This window comes from Clinocottus analis, unplaced genomic scaffold, assembly GCF_023055335.1.
Source record: "Clinocottus analis isolate CAN_PGR_092001 unplaced genomic scaffold, fCliAna1.0.p SCAF_12, whole genome shotgun sequence".
NCBI classification, from domain to species: domain Eukaryota; kingdom Metazoa; phylum Chordata; class Actinopteri; order Perciformes; family Cottidae; genus Clinocottus; species Clinocottus analis.
Window position 1 is genome coordinate 20,217,563 of NW_027175843.1, and position 19,485 is coordinate 20,237,047.

Genomic DNA, 19,485 nt, shown 5'->3' on the forward strand with positions numbered 1-19,485 from the left:
AGGCGGGTGTGGACGGACTTTCACCCAGAAGACCAGAGTCCGTGTCTAAAGACTTGTGACTCGTTGTGAGCTACGTTACATAACGTCATTACGCTGCTTCCGTAACATAATCTACTTGATTACATTACGCAGCGCTAGTCTCTTGTTACGTTAGCATAACTTTGTGTAACCTAGCCTACTTAATTACATTACACAGTTACATTAAGTTATGCTAACACAGCCTCGTGCCACATTAGCATAACTTAATGTAACTTAGCCTACTTAATTACATTACGCAGCGCTATGTTACATAAAGTTATGCTAACGTAGTCTCTTGTTACGTTAGCATAACTTAATGTAACCTAGCCTACTTAATTACATTACGTAGAGCTATGTTATATTAAGTAACGTACGTAAGTTAGCTTCTTGCTACGTTAGCATAACTTTAATATGTAAGTAACGCAGGCTGCTTAACTACATAAACAAATTTTGTACAAAATCACGATATTGTCTCAAAACTAACCAAGAAGTGTTATTGCCGAGACCTAACCACGTTGCATCCTGTTCAAACCAACGCTTTTATTTAGAAAAACTGATGCTAGAGAGAACCAAGAGTGTGGAAGTTTAAAGCGTTTGGCCTCCATTTTTGCCGAGTTGTGAACGATGGCGCGTTTCGTTTCACCTTCTCTCAGCTGTCAAGGTCTCGTTGTTGTTTACGGTCTTGCGAACGGATGAACGGATGAACGGATGAACGGATGAACGAAGGGGCCGTGGCTTTCGTCAGCTCTTCAGCCAGAGAAATTAAAAAAGAAGATAGGAAGCAGAGTGAGAATTATCCTTCAGGGATCAGAAGTGGGACTCGTGAGACTTTTGACAGATTACGCGAGCGCTGTGCTGTGTTTGCATAATGACCCCCACCCCGGTTTCCGGTGGGGCGCCCACTCTCCCTCATTCCCCTCATGAACATCTGCAACCGCGGCTCAGCCATAATTTGAGTCTTGGACTAAACAGCTTGATCCACTTTAGTCACACTTGAAATCAGGATTAGAGAAATCTCTTGGCAAGCGATCTGAGAGCAGTCGAATCAGGTCAGGCGGAATTTTTGCGGTGGGACGCCCCAAAAAAAAAAGGAGAAGGAGCTCACGCTGACAGCTCCGCTGTGCTCTTGTCGAGCAGATGGATGGCCAATTGCCACTCCAGATGTGCTCAGAATCCATCTGAACCCCGGCGAAAAGCAGTATCCCGAAAAAGAAAAACACACACATACACACACACAACAACAACAAAAAAAAAGCCCCTTGCACTCAGAGGAGTAAACCGCACGCTGATGGAGAGAGTGAGCGGATAATTGTAATCAGGCCGGTGCCAGTTTTCATTATGCGCTCAGATACGGGGCCTTAATGCGCCGGCTCTGCTCTCAAAGTGAAGCCAAACACACCAGAGAGAGAGAGAGAGAGAGAGAGAGAGAGAGAGAGAGAGAGAGAGAGAGAGAGAGAGAGAGAGAGAGAGAGAGAGAGAGAGAGAGAGAGGGGGCTGTTTGTTGTTCGGCTCGCATGCTCTTATTGTGGCGGGGCAGGCTGGATGAGACTGCTGAGGTTTTAGATCACTGGACTCCTTAATCTGTTCCCGCCTGTTGGACGTGATGTAATCTCACACTGCGGGATTAAAGAAAAAGAACACACGCATACACACGGACGCACAAAAGGGAGGGCTTTTTCGTGCTGTTTCCGAGGGTCACTGCAGGGGTTAATAGACTGTTTGAGGTATTTGAGGACTGGATAAGTGAGGCGGCCATGTTACCCCCCGCCCCCACCCTCTCCTCCTTCCTTTCAGTTCTTTCTTTAAAACACCGACAGGTAAAGATGCACTTTGAACCAACATGTTTAACTCCTCGGGGGAGATCTTTTCTATTCTATAAGTCAGCTGGATGAATAAATCTAAGCACGGCGAGCGGTGGAAAAAGGAAAAAAAACAACAACTTTCAGAGCCGCTCTTTAAACGAGCCGGACTCGTATGTGAAATACATTCGATGGACGATACGGAAAACACACACACACACACACACACACATCAATGCACTGAAGCTAATGGTGTTTCTGTTTCCCTTCACAGATAATTGCAATGGTCCTCTGGTGTCCACGCTGCCTCAGTCCTCCTTCCAGAGCTCCTCTCAGTCCTCCGTCAGCTACGCCGCTCACACCGCCAAGCTCAACAGGAGAGACGGTGAGTAGGAGACGACCCTTTGTGGCGCTCGCGCTTCAGAGGCACAGCGGTCACCGCCAAGGAGAAGATGAAGAAGAGGAAGAAGAATAACAGCCCGTGCAACCATTTTTTAAAATGTTTTCTTTCGACACGGCAGCAATGAGGCGCGACGGCGCGACGCGTTTACCACATGTTGCTGTTTCCCTTGTTTTATTGTTGTGAGGAGGTGAGAGATGGATGGCTGTGTGAGCGGAAATAGCTTAATTGCTATTAAATCGAGATATGATGAGAGGAAATGATAGTGTTCACGTCGTTAGTCTAATTTTCATTAGGAAACATGTTAAAATGATCGTTTTTATTCGTGTAATATATCAAAACGAAGATGTTTTCGGTAGAATGCGACGTTAATTTCGTGCAGGACATCTCTGCAGCGCCGTGATATTTCATTTTAAATGTATATTTTGGCCTCCAAACTAATTGTGCCTTCTGCAAAAACAACTTTATTTCCACTTTATTTTATTTTTTGCATCCTTAGTTTCATAATAATAATACATTTAATTTATATACTTGCTCCTTTATTGACTCCCATCATCAAACCAGCTGGACGCCGTTGAAGTGAAATTAGAAAAGAAAAAACAAAACACCTGAATAGCAGATAAATATAAAACGGCTTTGTGTTCACAATTCTCCCTGAAACGCAAACAAAAGTCACTGTTTGTAATCGCACAACACGAAGAATACAAAACACTGACAGTCGTTGCTCTCTGAGGAACGCAGGCGACGGATTACTGCAGATTAAACATGGGGTTCCACACAGCCGCGACGCGCTGCCCCGCAGGTCACAGCTCGTCACTTCCTACTTCCTGTTTCTCACGGGTGTCAAAATAAAAGCGCTACATTTATGCGTGAAACAATGGAAACACATATTAGTTCACATAAACACTTCTTTAACATAACGAGGCAGAACAGTGTTCCTAATAACGCGATAATAACACAATAATAACATTGACAATTATTAGCGACAATTATTAGCAACATTTATTAGCGACAATTATAAGCGACAATTATGAGCGATAATTATTAGTGTGAGTTATCGCTATAATAATTAATTATCACTATAATATTTAATTATCACTATAAAAATTAGTAATTCTAAAATAATAACAATAATTTTTGGAAATAATTATTAACAATAATTATTGCTATAATAATTAATTATCAGTATAATAATAACAATAAATATTTGTGATAATTATTTGCAATAATAATAGCAATATTAATATCAATAATACTATAATAATAATAATAATAATAATAATTATTATTATTATAATAGCGATAATTATAATAGTGATAATAACTCAAATACAGTGGCAGTTACACGGCAGAGAAAGTGACTTCAAAAACAGGGTTTTATTTTATTTCAAAGTCTTTCCCGCTGGTCTGAGATCTGGATGAAGGACTTTAAGCACGACTAAGTTGACTTCAAAACACGCTGATCAGAACTGAACGCATCACTCAAAGGGGACATGAACTCATACAAAACAAAAGACAATCACCACCACCTCGACTTCAAATAAAACAATAAGAAGCCAGGATGTGGCGGCTCTACATCCTGATTGGCACTTCCTGTGTGGCAGAGCGCCGCTTCAGGGAGCAACCTCTTCAGCGCCCGCCTGACGACACGTCCACACGACAGCAGCAAAGACACAAAAACCAGAATGACTTCAGGCAAACGCACACGACGAGCTAACGAGTGAAAGACACACCGGCTCTGAATACAGCGCTCGTCTGTGAGTTGATGGAGATGAACGCTCGTACCACGTCACACAGGTTCATGGAGGTTTCAAAGTGGTTATTTCCAGGCCTGAAGAAGTGTTTGTTTGTTGTTAGTTACATTTTATCACTTGTGACTGTTTACACACAGATTTTACACAATGTTTGCTCATGGACATTCGGTTCAAAGTTATGGAAATGTGGTTTAAAGCCATTAAAATTTGATTTAAAGTCAAGGAAATTTGGTAAAATCATGGAAAAATTAATTAAATTTGGTTTAAATTCATGAAAATTTGGTTTAAAGTCATGAAAATTTGATTTAAAATCATGAAAAATTGGTTAAAAGTCATGGAAAATATTTAAAAGTCATGGAAATGTGATTAGAATTGATGGAAGTCTTGGAAACCCATTGGTCACGATGAGTATGAACCCTGGTGTTTGTTCCGGCCATCATCAATACAGGATACGGTGGCGGCGAAAGAGAAGAGCCCGCCCCTTTTCATTGATTTGATTGACAGCCTGGGTTATTTGCGTCTCACAAAAAACTGCTTTGAAATAAATCCAGGAAAATGAACTCGTCAAGGGTGACTGGACTTGTCTCGGGCCTTTCTGATCTTCTGCCCACTTAACGCGCTTTAACACGACCTGTCACTCATCCATTCACACGCCGTCAGCCTTTAACTGACCACTCACACGTTCATTACCCGGAGAGGCGGGTCTCTGTGTGGCCCAACGGTTGTCTCTCCCGGTGAAACGACAATCTCTGAGCCGAATATGTTGGCTCAGAAATAGAACGCTCATTATTACTTTCATTTAAAATGGAAGTGACCTTTAACCCCTGATGCTCCTTTGATTCAACCTCAAGGAAACCAGGACCGCACCAAGGAGCTGTCTGTCTGTCTGTCTGTCTGTGTCTTTGTCTGTCTGTCTGTCTGTCTGTCTGTCTGCGTCTTTGCATCTTTGTGTCTGTCTGTCTGTCTGTCTGTCTGTCTGTCTGTCTGTCTGTCTGTCTGTCTGTCTGTCTGTCTGTCTGTCTGTCTGACTGTCTGTCTGTCTGTCTGTCTGCGTCTTTGCGTCTTTGTCTGTCTCCATCTTTGTGTCTGTCTGCATCTTTGTCTGTCTCCATCTTTGTGTCTGTCTGCATCTTTGTCTGTCTCCATCTTTGTGTCTGTCTGCCTCTTTGCGTCTCTGTCCGTCTGCGTCTTTGTCTCTGTGTCTGTGTCTTTGAGTCTTTGCCTGTCTCCGTCTTTGCATCTCTGTCTGTTTGTGTCTTTGCATCTTTGTCTGTCTGCATCTTTGCGTCTCTGTCTGTCTGCATCTTTAGGTGTTTGTGCCTTTGTCTATGTGTCATAGACAACCTTTTTTTTTAGTAAAACTAAAATATTACCAGCAGGTTTATTTCTTGTTCCCCCTAATTAGTGGATCATTCTTTTATCAGGTCACAAGGTACAAATCTAGAAAAAAAAACATGTGAAATATCAAATTAAACCTAAAAATCAGGGCTACAACAATATACAATCTCCATGTACAACCTCTACACACAACTCAAACAGTAAACAGGATTAGGAGTTTGGGTTTAAAGGGCTTCAGGACCAGAAAACCCAGAGTTCTGCTTCATTGCATCAGGTTTCCAGAGCGATGTGAAGACACGCTGAGAGAGGAAGAGAATAAACTCTCTGCTCTTCCTGAGTTCTTGAGCTGCACACATTTCAACATGACTCAGCAGTTTTCCCAATAAGTGAGACGTCTGACCTCCGGTGTGTCGGCTGGAGAGGAACTTCACCTTGAAGCCTTTCAACCGCAAACACTCCCGAGTTCACATCAGGGCTTCCTCCTCCTCCTCCTCCTCCTCTTCTTCCTCCTTCCTGTTCTTCTTCTTGCTGCATGCTTCCCTGTACCACCGCCGTGTTGTCCTGACCGTGCGCCTCCTCCTCCTCCTCCTCCAGGAGCAGGGGGCTGGTCGCCCGTCGTGACCGAACAGGAGCCCTGGCTCCAGGTGGACCTCAAGGAGCAGATGGAGGTGACGGCCGTGGCCACGCAGGGACGCTTCGACAGCTGGGACTGGGTCAGCGGCTACCTGCTGCTGTACAGCGACACGGGCCGGGCCTGGAAGCAGTACAGGCACGAGGACGGCGTCGGGGTGAGTCGCACTGGCTTCATTACGAGGGATTTCACCGCGGGTTTGATGCCCGAGCTCCGGTTGGCGAGCTTGAGGAACTGGCAATAACACGCTAGATTTTCATGATCCAGTCATGACGTTCAGGCTGATTGAAGTGAATTGGCTGGGCCACAGAAACCATGTGTTTCTGTTTTTTTAGAGAGCATTTCATTTGCTGGTTGTTGTTCTACAGATACAACACGACCAACTTTAACTGGACCCAAGGACCGATAGAAGTTTGATTTTGCTTCGTTCAACTCTTCTGAAAATGTGTTTTATTCTTGGCTGTTTACGATTCAAGGACGTTTTGGGAACGTTTTAAAGACAGTTCAGTTAGCCTAGCTTAGCATGAAGACTGAAAGCAGGAGGGAGGGAGTTAGCCTAGCTTAGCATAAAGACTGGAAGCAGGGGTGGGGGTCACGTAGCCTTTCTTAGCATAAATACTGGAAGCAGGGGGTTGCAGCTAGCCTAGACTGGGAGCAGAGAGGCGGGGGAGGTGGGTTCAGTTAGCCTAGCTTAGCATAAAGACTTGAAGCAGGGGTTGAGGGAAGCGAGCCCGTTTCTGTTCAATCTTTACGCAAACCGAAACGTTTCAAAGACAAACTTGCGGTCTCGGAGGCAGCGGTTCAACCCTTAAAGATCACATGATGCTGCACAGATCTTCTTCAAGCCTGTACTAACTAGAATTTCCACTGCGAATATGTTAAAAATAAAGTGTATTACACACCAAAGTCAACAGAGGTCCTTTGAGTGTTCAGCAAAGCTCAACAAACATGTCTTGAGTCATTACATCATGAATACAGCTTGTATAACGTTCCCTCATTTAATGAGCATCACGAGTCTGTTCAAGGCAGCGACTGTCAGAGTGACATGATTGTCAAGCAGCAGCCAGAAAATCAACACAATACTTAAAATTGTGGAGAGAAAAAAAAACAGCAGGGTTTGTTGATTAAAGCGCGACTTATTCCTGCTCAAATTTCAGGCACCATTAAAAAAAAAAAAGGAAGATCAAAGTAAAAGGAAGATAACAGAGTAGCTTATTAAAAACCACACGGGCTCCACCTCCTCACATAACCTTCACACATGTTTTTACCCCATCAATGAGTCGGGACTTTTAGTTTTGGTTTCTATGTCCACAAACATGTTTTTACTTACCTTCCTCTTGTGTTGTTTTAGGTTTTAAATGCATAAAAGAACCACAAACGTGTTTATTGCATCAAGACTTCTTGACTGTGTCACGAACGTCGACTTACAAAGTGAACACAAGAGATGCTAACAGAAATTTAACACAAGAGATGGAGACAGAAAGCTAACACAAGAGATGGAAACAGAAAGCTAACAGAAGGCTAACACAAGAGATGGAAACAAAAAGCTAACACAAGAAATGGAAACATAAAGCTAACACAAAAGATTCTAACAAAAAGCTGACACAAGAGATCCTAACACAACTCTAACACGAGAGATGCTAACAGAAATTTAACACAAGAGATGGAAACAGAAAGCTAGCACAAGAGATGCTAACAGAAAGCTAACACAAGAGATGGAAACAGAAAGCTAGCACAAGAGATGCTAACAGAAAGCTAACACAAGAGATGGAAACAGAAAGCTAGCACAAGAGATGCTAACAGAAAGCTAACACAAGAGATGGAAACAGCAAGCTAACAGAAGAGATGGAAACACAACTCTAATACGATAGATACTAACAGAAATTTAACACAAGAGATGGAAACAGAAAGCTAGCACAAGAGATGCTAACAGAAAGCTAACACAAGAGATGGAAACAGCAAGCTAACACAAGAGATGCTAACACAACTCTAATACGATAGATACTAACAGAAATTTAACACAAGAGATGGAAACAGAAAGCTAGCACAAGAGAGGCTAACAGAAAGCTAACACAACAGGAAGGTCAAACACATTTTAGCAAAAAGAAAGAACCCGATGCGAGAACAGAGAGAAACTTTGGTCGCGCCCGAACTCCCAGAATTAAACGCCCCGAGCCGCACTAACTGTTTCCCTCGCTGCTCCTAATAGCCAATCAGCGCCCTCGTCTCGCCCCGTGTTTAACGCTCAGACGCGAGCGCGGACGTTTATCGACTCCGACAGCTCAGACGCACGTTCGCTTCTGTCACCGGAGACATCATCATCCCGTTTTCTCAACGCCGCTATTCATCAACGAGGTCCCGGGTCCCGCAGTCGGCTGACGCATCCTCTCGCTTTTTGTTTTTTTTTGACACCTTTGGCGGCGCGGGGGAGTGTCGGGTGTCAACGCAAATTATGCCCCCACCACCACACCCCCACCATGTGATGTCACGGCGCGTTAAACCAGCCGGCACGAGCGCTCGCGGTCCAAGGGAAATGGCCCGATGTCGGCTCGTGTTATTAATCCTTTATTGTGTTTTGTCCCAGTTATGTCAAAGGCTGCTGACGAGTCCGTAAATGTTTTTTCCTCTTCGTGAGAGTTTTTTATACTCGGCGGTCCAATTAGCGCGAGAGTGTCACCGCCGCCTGGAACGTGAGAGCCTGACAGGTGGAGGGCGTACGTTGTGATTATGTATTTATCTTCTTGCATCTTTTGTCCCATAATAATAAAAAAAAAAATGGGTGAGGAATTTTTTTCCCTCACTTATTACATTTAAATTGTATCACGCAAAAAAGGTCAAATCCACTAAAATTCAAAACAAAAGAAAAGACTCCTCTGGTTGTATAGAAGTCTATGCTTCATGTGTTAAAGCTGCATTCTCTCTCCTGACCACCAGGGGGCGACTCCTCTGGTTGTATAGAAGTCTATGCTTCATGTGTTAAAGCTGCATTCTCTCTCCTGACCACCAGGGGTGACTCCTCTGGTTGTATAGAAGTCTATGCTTCGTGTGTTAAAGCTGCATTCTCTCTCCTGACCACCAGGGGGCGACTCCTCTGGTTGTATAGAAGTCTATGCTTCATGTGTTAAAGCTGCATTCTCTCTCCTGACCACCAGGGGTGACTCCTCTGGTTGTATAGAAGTCTATGCTTCGTGTGTTAAAGCTGCATTCTCTCTCCTGACCACCAGGGGGCGACTCCTCTGGTTGTATAGAAGTCTATGCTTCATGTGTTGTTAAAGCTGCATTCTCTCTCCTGACCACCAGGGGGCGACTCCTCTGGTTGTATAGAAGTCTACAAGAGGTCTTACAGATTTCCATTTCAGTGAATCATTTTGCAGGCAAATAGAATAGTTTCCTGGATATTCCACCTTTGTTTTTTTACAATGTGCTTTCCTACTGGACTTGTTTCTTGCACAAAGGCACTAAAGTAGTCCATGAATATGAGATATGAGCTTCCTCCTCGGCATCGTGGACGTTGGTGTTCGGGCGTTTTTCCGGTTGCATTTTGTTTGTGCGCCCTCTGGTGTTTTGGGAGGAAACTGCAACCAAACCTTGAACCGTCGAACGTGCTCGGAGCTCTCGCACCGCCGGCGGAGGCTACAAAGCTACGACGCTACGACGCTACGACGCTACACGGTACGGAGTGTAAACAAAGCGCTGCGGTGTGTAATAATTGGGCCCCGGGTGCTCTCAAACTTTCCCTGAACACCTGGTGTGTTACCGGGCGGCCTCACGCCGCAACACTGAGGAGCGAGGAGCCTTTTAACAAGACACTTCTGACAGCTCCAAAACAGGTCGAACCCCTTTTACTTTTGAAGACGAGTCAGAATCCCCTCTTTCCACGAGCTGCAGTCACTAACACACCGGCTGTGTATTTATAGCTGGGAGCAGTCAACAGATACTCCCATCGCACCGGCCGCACGACTCCGTTTGCATTCCAGTGGACGACACTTCGTCGTATCCTATCCCCAATTTTCTGTATCGCTGCCCTTCATCATTTCTCATCAATCAATACAGATAAATCTTTTTCAAAGTGCTTTGAGGATTCTGAGTACAACTACAAGGCTCCATAATGTAACATCTTTTTCAATGCCAGTGTGTGTGTGTGTGTTAGAGCCACCTCGGTACACACACTTTACAAAAGTAAAACATAAATCCTTCTGCAGGGGATTCAAAGTGTGATTAAAAAATAAAATAAGGTTTTCACGTAGCGGCTGTGAGACGGGCCACTTCCTGGACGCCTCGGGCGCTTTGCACTGCATGAATTAGCTTAGCGGCGCGCAGACTTTTCCTCACTCGCAGCTCCGATACTCTTCCTGGGTTTAAAGCCACTGAGTCTCCCAGCAGAAAACACACACACACACACACACACACACACACACACACACACTCTGGTTTAATTACAGCTTGCATGCACCTGTTTTTTGTTGTTTCTCAGCTTAACGCAGTTTCAACAGAGCAGCAACAGAAACAAGGCAGCGGACCAGTGTTTGAACCTCTTTTAGTCCGGCTTGAAATATCACAACAAACTGCAGTTTTAACACTCAAATCCTGAGTGAAGCATTCTGGGTCCCTCAACCCAAGAACACTGACCTCAGGTGATTTTCACCCGAGTAATTGTTATTTTGTTATTTTTGCTTTTGTCTAAATTATGTGGGTCCTTGTGTAGCTACATGCTGCTCACTGATTGAAGGTAGGCGTGTCTTATAGAAGGTAGGCGTGTCTTATTGAAGGTAGTCGTGTCTTATTGAAGGTGGGCGTGTCTGATTAAAGGTAGGTGTGTCTTATTGAAGGTAGGTGTGTCTGATTGAAGGTAGGCGTGTCTTATAGAAGGTGGGTAGGTCTTATTAAAGGTGGGCGTGTCTTATTAAAGGTAGGCGTGTCTTATTGAAGGTTTTATTGACGATTCTCTAATTTTCCCCCCGATTTTGAACCTTTTTTCAGGCTCATGATACCTGTTGTAATTTTTAAATTACAACAGGTAAAATAAAGTAAAATAAAAGAAGAATACTTCAATTTGCCTTGTATTGTTGTATTTGAATATATTTGGATGAGAAGTATATTCTATCAGAGTGAAATATACCCGACGTTGGTGATGGTGTTGCTATTTGTGCCGTTGGTGTTCTGCTTCGTCTGATAAGATTTCAAGTCCCATTTTGCATAAACGTTAATTATATTTAGGGGTCATTTTAGATATTTAACCACAGATTAATTTGTCTACGTAAACGAGAGCAAAAGTTTGTCTTCACGAGTTCCTCGCGTCGTCATCGTCGAGAAGGGAGACGAAGACTTCGTGACTTTACTTACGGACGTGACCTGCAGCTGTCACTTTGTGTGAGAGACCCGCGAGAGCGCGTCTTCCATATTGAAATGAATATGCACTCAGCAGCGTCTCCAGCAGCCGTCACAACACAAAGCGTCCTCCAGAACGCGTCAAGCCAAGAGACCGAGCTTCGTATCGACTGATGCGTGTTTAATGCTCGCTCACGGAGACAATTCAAGCCTCCCACCTCATCTTTGGTGCTCGTGTGAATTTGGATTTATGGTATAATTTATATAGCGCGGGATGAATGTCAGCCAATTAGTCCGAAATCTCTTATTGCGAAAGTCACACTGCAGCTGACTAACTACAGCGTTCACCGAGACCTTTGGCTGAGACTCACTCACATCCGTCTGGCATTTTAACAAGTGCAGCTCCAAGGTAACGGCTCTCTGCCAGAAACCTGAACTGAGGGGGACTAATGAGAGAGCAGCAGCTGCTGCTACGACTGCTAGCTCTCAGCCGCTCTGAACCAGCGGCCAGCCAAATGAATGACATCCATTTATGAACAAAAGAAAGAACGCTGCTGGCAAACAAACCGGATCCATTAGCTTAATTATTACTATATATATATATATATATATATATATATATATATATATATATATATATATATATATATATATATATATATATATATATATTATTGTGCATATATAACAAATAAATTGTATATATATATATATATATATATATATATATATATGTAATAATAATTATTATTAATATTATATATATATAATAAATACATACAATAAAATATATATAAATTAATTATATGCATATATATAATTTATTTATATTGATTTTATATATACATATAATAAATAAATACATACAATAAAATAAAAAAATACAATAAAATAAATGTAAATAAATGATATACATGTATACGTACAATATCATTGAATATATATATATATATTAATCTATTCAAAATAACATTCTTAATATATGAATATGTATTTTGTGTGCAAAAGTTGCTTTTTTTTAACTTAAATCTTTCTTTTTTTTATTTCAATTTGAGGCTACATTCTTCTGCTCCAGAAAAGAAAAAGTGTGTTCATCTTCATTCTTGATCTCAAATGCTGTAAAACAAGTAAAAACTGACTGTAAATGAAGTCACATCAGGGCTTTGACACGTCTTTAAACACACACACACACACACACACACACACACACACACACACACACACACACACACACACAGTATATAAATATATCCCCATCATGGAGGCTTTGACACGTCCTAAAACACACACATGTACATGTAGAAGCTCGTTATTCTGTGTGAACATTGAAGAAGTTCCCAGAGTTCCTTCCTTTGTTTCACTTTCACGTCTCGCTGTTTTTTTCCCTGCGTGTCGACGTCAGCGTCGGCTCCTGAAGCCGCCTCCCCTCTGTGGGCGAGAGCTGAGGCTCAACCTGCACGAGAGCAACATGTGAAACCACACGACGGGCTGATAATAACCCAATTAGTGCATCTGTGAGGAGAACTTATGTCTGCAGAAGCATTCGGGAGGTGGAACTCCAAAGCGTTTTGTGAAAGTTAACTCTTCAAAAAAGCCTTCAACCGAATTCCCCTGTTAAATTTTAACACTCCACCGTGAGCGCGATGCTCTTTGCAAACATTCAGAGGTGGGAGGAGGAAGAGGAAGAGGAAGAGGAGGAGGGGGTTCCAGATTACCTTCATTATCCACCAAAAGCCTTATTCAGAAATCTATTTTTAATGCGGCTGTGTGAATGAACGTGTGAAACGGATTCTCCTCCGTGAGGGAGGAGGAAGTCGTTCATTCGTCTTCACGCTTGTTAGCTCTTCAGGTCGACGCGGCGCTAACAAGGATTAAATAAATCGCTGATTCTAGCTAGCGATTGGAATATTTTACAGCCCGATCACACGATTCTTTTTTTGGATTTATTACTTATTGTGTTGAAGCCGTTGAAACCTGTGAAACTGAACCAACCAGACCTCCTTTCCTCTTTAAGTGTCTTTCCTCTGTCTTTAAGTGTCTTTCCTCTGTCTTTAAGTGTCTTTCCTCTGTCTTTAAGTGTCTTTTCTCTGTGTTTAAGTGTCTTTCCTCTTTAAGTGTCTTTCTTCTGTGTTTAAGTGTCTTTCCTCTGTGTTTAAGTGTCTTTCCTCTGTGTTTAAGTGTCTTTCCTCTGTCTTTAAGTGTCTTTCCTCTTTAAGTGTCTTTCCTCTGTCTTTAAGTGTCTTTCCTCTTTAAGTGTCTTTCCTCTGTCTTTAAGTGTCTTTCCTCTGTCTTTAAGTGTCTTTCCTCTTTAAGTGTCTTTCTTCTGTGTTTAAGTGTCTTTCCTCTGTGTTTAAGTGTCTTTCCTCTGTCTTTAAGTGTCTTTCCTCTTTAAGTGTCTTTCCTCTGTCTTTAAGTGTCTTTCCTCTGTCTTTAAGTGTCTTTCCTCTTTAAGTGTCTTTCTTCTGTGTTTAAGTGTCTTTCCTCTGTGTTTAAGTGTCTTTCCTCTGTGTTTAAGTGTCTTTCCTCTTTAAGTGTATTTCCTCTGTGTTTAAGTGTCTTTCCTCTTTAAGTGTCTTTCCTCTGTGTTTAAGTGTTTTTCCTCTGTGTTTAAGTATTTTTCCTCTTTGTTTAAGTGTTTTTTCTCTGTGTTAAGTGTTTTTCCTCTTCGTTTAAGTGTTTTTCCTGTGTTTGAGTCGTAGGAACCCCAAATTAATTCCAATACTTGTGTTTATTGTATGTATTTGTTCAGCAAAGTCTTGGGAAAAAAAATGTATATCTGCAACAACAAAAAAATCACTTTTAAAAGATATTTTGATCATAACTTCGAACATCGAGCATGATATGAAGCAGATTCCATAAAGAAGCCTCTTGGAGCGTCAATAAAACACCTTTTTGTAAAGATCAGGACCTAAAGAATCAGAATCTGCAACAACAATCACAATAAAACAAAGTCTTGGTCTGTTAGGAAGAAGTTTCAGTCAAAAAACTGTGTCGTTCGGTTCGATGTCGTCGCATCAATAATTAGTTAATAATTAATATGTTTTCCAGCACCAAGCATCGATGAGCCTCAGCTGCATTGTGTGTTCAGTTCTACTTGTTAAATGTCAGCATGCCGACGCCGTACGAAGGCTGCGCTCACACCTGCACTTGTTTCCTGCGGTCTGGACCAACAGGATCAAATCTACTTCAGACATTTTAGTCCAAACGTGTTGATTTGGTTACAACGACGGCCACAGACAGAAGAGAAGTTTAAAAAATGGAATTTATTAGAAGTTCATCTTCTTAAAATCTGCTGACTTTAAATGCTGCCGTTGTTCGTTTGTTTTGTCACCACAAACAAACACACAAGACCCGCCTTCTGGAGCGGTGTCTAGTCACACTGAGGTTTGATTGACAGCTTTCACGCCGACCCGAAAGCGACCGCAGGAACCTGGAAACGGAGCTGAGTCTGTTTCCTCTAAACAAACAGAAGAGGTGTGAAAGGTGTGAAAGGTGTGAAAGGTCACGGCCGCTACGATGTGCATCAGCGTGTGAACTGTGCCAAGATTCACAACAACTCCAAAGAGATGCAAAAAAACTACAAAGAGACACAAAATTACTAAAAAAGAGACACAACATGACTACAAAGAGACACAAAATAACTACAAAGAGACACAAAATTACTCAAAAGAGCCACAAGAAGACTACAAAGAAACACAAAATAACTACAAAGTGACACAACATGGCTCTAAAGAGACACAACATGACGACAAAGAGACACAGAATAATTACAAAGAGACAATTTCACAAATCAAGCTTCATTTTCCAGCTTTAGGGCCATATTATCTCTTTACACTTTAGCCTTAGGACATTGGTGCCTCATTGCACACGGAGCTGAGATTGTGCTGCAGTTCTTGATGTAACGCACGGCTCCATATCTCATATGCAAAGAGCCTTTAAAAGGTGAATTTAAGAAATGATGTAAAAGAAAATGACCTCAGACCCCAGAGGGGGATTTAAATGAGACTCGGGAGATTTAAGTAGTCGGTTGGAGCGCTAAAAAGTCTGCTTGCTTGGAGTTTAGCGCGATACGAAGCTTCAGAGGACAGCTGGCTACACACACACACACACACACACACACACACACACACACACCTCGCTTGTCGCTGGCTCAGGAGAGCGGACGAGGAGGGAGATGAAAGGGAAAATGTGCCGCTCCGACTTCCGACCGGAGCGCCGCTCTCGCAGCGTCACTGCGCCGCCTCTCGGGGGTTCGGCGCCGCCGTCGTCTCGCCGGCCTCTTGACGAAACCTTCACTGAGACGCCGTCATCACACCTCGACCCCCGAACGGAAACAACAAAAAGGCGGGAGCCTCTGCTGCTCGCTGATAAAAACCAAGAAGGAGACGTGCACCGCCTCGTCGGGCCTGGACGTCAGGAGGTCAGAGGGTCGCCGGGGCATTTTTTTTTCTCTCGCCCCGCAAGGTCACGCTCTGCTCGCTCTCTCGCTTCCTCGCCGCGCTGTTCCCCGAGGCCGTTTGACTGGCCGGTGACCTTTTGGCGGGGGGAAGCATACTGTATTTCCACGCCGGCAGCAGGATTCTCATCCCCCCCCCCCCCTCCCCTAGTGGATTGATTAAAATAAACATATGCATCCGCGCTGCGATGCAACACAAAGGAAAAGCGACACGAGGGAGCTCATCGCGGGAGAGGAAGAGTAAAGAGCCTTAATGAACGGAGAGGGAGCGACTGTTCCACAGTGACAGAAGCATGCAGAGAAATAATGAAGTCACCGAGGGGTTGGCGTTGTTTATGTGGATGAGGACCGACCTCTGGAAAATCCTCTGCGCCCCTCAGGCCTTTTCTTCAGAGACTTCTCACAGGATGTTCTGTTGCACGCTTTCCTTTGCTTTTTTTTTTTCTCCAAGAGAGGAAACAAAAACAAACGTCATCCTCAGGACGGCCTCGGCGGCGTCATCGTGGTGGTGTTGCTCTGGAATACTAACGACTCGCGCTGACGTGCGCCGCGTGTTGTTGGGCGATGAAGAGCTGCGATGAAGAGCTGCGATCACTGCAGCGCAGCTCTAATTACATTTTGTTTTTGCTTCATTTGATTTTTTTCTTCCAGATATTCAGCTGGGAGTTCAGTGGAAAGACTGACGGGGTTCAAGATTGTAAGGAAAATAAGAAGAAGCGTCGTTTTAAAAGGCGGATAACTGCGAGGGGCCGATGGAGCCGAGGCCGAAGGGCCCGAAAGTCTGCACGAGATCAACATACCGAACAGGAAGAGACTCCAAATGACCAGGAAGGAACATGAAGAGACCAAAACTACTGCCAAGAGATGCAAAATAACTACAAAGAGATGCAAAATAACTACAAAGAGATGCAAAATAACTACAAAGAGATGCAAAATAACTACAAAGAGCAAACACAAAGAGACACACATCGACTCAAAAAAGTGGCTAAATGACCACATGCAAAAATTACAGTAAAATACCTTTTTTTTTTAAAAGGCCACCAAAAAACTAGAGATATGACTTCAAAATAACCATAAAGAAAAATAAAAAGACTACAAAGAGACACAAGATGACAACAAAGAGACATAGAATGACTTCAAAGAGTTACAAAAAGACACAAAATAACTACAAAGAGTCACAACATGACTTCAAAGAGACACAACATTACTACAAAGAGATACAAAATGACTACAAAGAGATACAAAATGACTTAAAGGAGTCACAAAAAAACTACAAAGAAACACAAAAGACTACAAAGAGACACAGAGACTAGAAAGAGACACAAAAGACTAGAAAGAGACACACGTGAGGCTGAAGCACTTCACAGCCTCTTAGTTCCTTCATGAACCAGACGCTAAACATCTTCCTGCCTGAGCTGCTTCAAAGTGGGCGTGGCTCCATGCAAAGAGAAGAAAGAAAAGATGGTGTCACGTCATCGCAATCAAGAGGAAGCTCCAGATTGTGAATGCGGAACAATCGCCTGCTGAAAGCCTTAAAGAGCGCAGCAGCACTCTGACATCAGCCTGAACCCCAAAAACTAAAAACACACATATATATATTTTTGGGATTGAAAGCTTTTTGGAAAACGTGAAAGAGGGAAAAGTTCTGTGAATCAGCATCGCTCGTTTTCTTTCTTTCTCTCGCTCGAAATGCACTAAACCCCCGAGCGCCATTTGTTAATCCCGGCGCCGCTCAGGCGTGAATAACTTGTGCAGGCCGCCGCCCCAACTACGGCTTCAAAATGGAGGAAACGCGGCGGCATAAATCACAATAACGGCCCAACGGTCGCGCTGTCGCCTTGATTATCTACCAAGCAGCAGCATCCTGCCGCATTTAATGATCCTCTGCTTTGCGGAGGACGCTGTGTGTGTGCGTGTGTGTGTTTGTTTGTGTGTCTGCGTGTGTGTGTCGCTGGTAATTGTGTCTCCGCTGTTGTGGAAAGCTGAATTATCGGCTCTGTCCGGCCGCGTTGGACTCGTCCATGAAGGAGCTCCGCTGTCAATATTGTGTGTTTTTTGTTTGTTTTTGGCGGGCGAGCGCGCTCATTGATCTCACGAGTCACCGGCCGCTCGCATCGCTCAGAGAGACGCCGGTGATCAGTCAGAGGAGACGAGAGGTTGTTTGTCTTGTTTTGTTGTTTTGTTTTAACTCATCCTTCACTCTCTGTCTCTTATGTCACCTGGCTTTGTGGTGCAAAGAGAGAGAGAGAGAGAGAGAGAGAGAGAGAGAGACAGAGACAGAGAGAGAGAGAGTTGAGGTTTCTTTCACTGATGGAAAACCTGGAAAAATCATGGAATTTTAAAAATGGTTATTTTCAAGCCTGGAAAAATCCTTGAAAAAAAAAGTAATGTCTTGTGTTGTATTCATATGGAGAGGAAAAGAGGAGGAAGAGAGGAAGAGAGGAGGAAGAGGAAAGGGAGGAGAGAAAGACTTTTTACTGTTTACACACATGTTTCACACAATGTCTGCACATGAACAATGGCTTAAAGTCATGAACATTTGGTTTAAAGTCTTGAACATTTGGTTTAAAGTCTTGAACATTTGGTTTAAAGTCTTGAACATTTAGTATAAAGTCATAAACACTTGGTATAAAGTCATGAACACTTGGTATACAGTCTTGAACACTTGGTATAAAGTCATGAACACTTGGTATAAAGTCTTGAACACTTGGTATAAAGTCATGAACACTTGGTATAAAGTCTTGAACACTTAGTATAAAGTCTTGAACACTTGGTATAAAGTCTTGAACACTTGGTATAAAGTCATGAACACTTGGTATAAAGTCTTGAACACTTGGTATAAAGTCATGAACACTTAGTATAAAGTCTTGAACACTTGGTAGAAAGTCATGAACACTTGGTATAAAGTCATGAACACTTGGTAGAAAGTCTTGAACACTTGGTATAAAGTCTTGAACACTTGGTATAAAGTCATGAACACTTGGTATAAAGTCTTGAACACTTGGTATAAAGTCATGAACACTTGGTATAAAGTCATGAACACTTGGTATAAAGTCATGAACACTTGGTATAAAGTCTTGAACACTTGGTATAAAGTCTTGAACACTTGGTATAAAGTCTTGTAATCCGTGGTCACATGGTGTCTGAGCGCTGCAGGAAGCAGAACTCCTCTTAGCTTTTTTGGTTTCCTCGCCTCCTCGAGGAGGAAGCAGCAACACGAGTCCTCGCTGCCGGCGGCGGCGGCGAGGACTCGGCGCTGAAGTTTTTTTTCCTCCCGCTTGAGCGGATATTCTCATATTTCCACACCGCACGATGATTCTTATCACTTTACATCAAATAGTATGTTCAAGGAGAGGAAGCGCTCGCTGCCCTTGGGCTCACGCGTCAGCACTTTGTGGCTATTTGAGGATTTGTTTTTTGTGTCGTGCTTTATATTTCAAGCGTTCAGCTAAATATCCCCGTTCACTTTGGACGGGAGGTCGTCGTCTGGTGCCTCAACCGGCAAGGGTCAATGGTCAAGGGTCAAAGGTCAAGGTTTTATCTTGACACTTGTGGTCAGACACATTGGAAGGGTTAGTTTGAGATAAAAAAAAACACAATAATAAGAAAGAGAACATGAAAACGTGATACTTGTAGCATCGCCGGCTGAATTATGGTCTGGACTCTTGAGCTGATGGTTCTTAAATGTTTATTGAACACCGTAAGAAGTAAAAAGAACAAACGTAAATAGCCGTTGGTTAGCTTAACCGCTGACACAAAGA

General features: G+C 43.0%; 1 protein-coding gene across 1 annotated transcript in view; it reads left to right on the plus strand.

Moving 5' to 3' along the window:
• Positions 1–19,485, plus strand: part of cntnap5a (contactin associated protein family member 5a) — a 105,462-nt gene that overhangs the window by 19,356 nt on the left and 66,621 nt on the right. The window contains exons 2-3 of the mRNA XM_068571908.1: positions 2,092–2,202; positions 5,904–6,097. Coding sequence (XP_068428009.1) covers positions 2,092–2,202; positions 5,904–6,097 — 305 coding nt within the window. The remainder of the gene's footprint in view (positions 1–2,091; positions 2,203–5,903; positions 6,098–19,485) is intronic.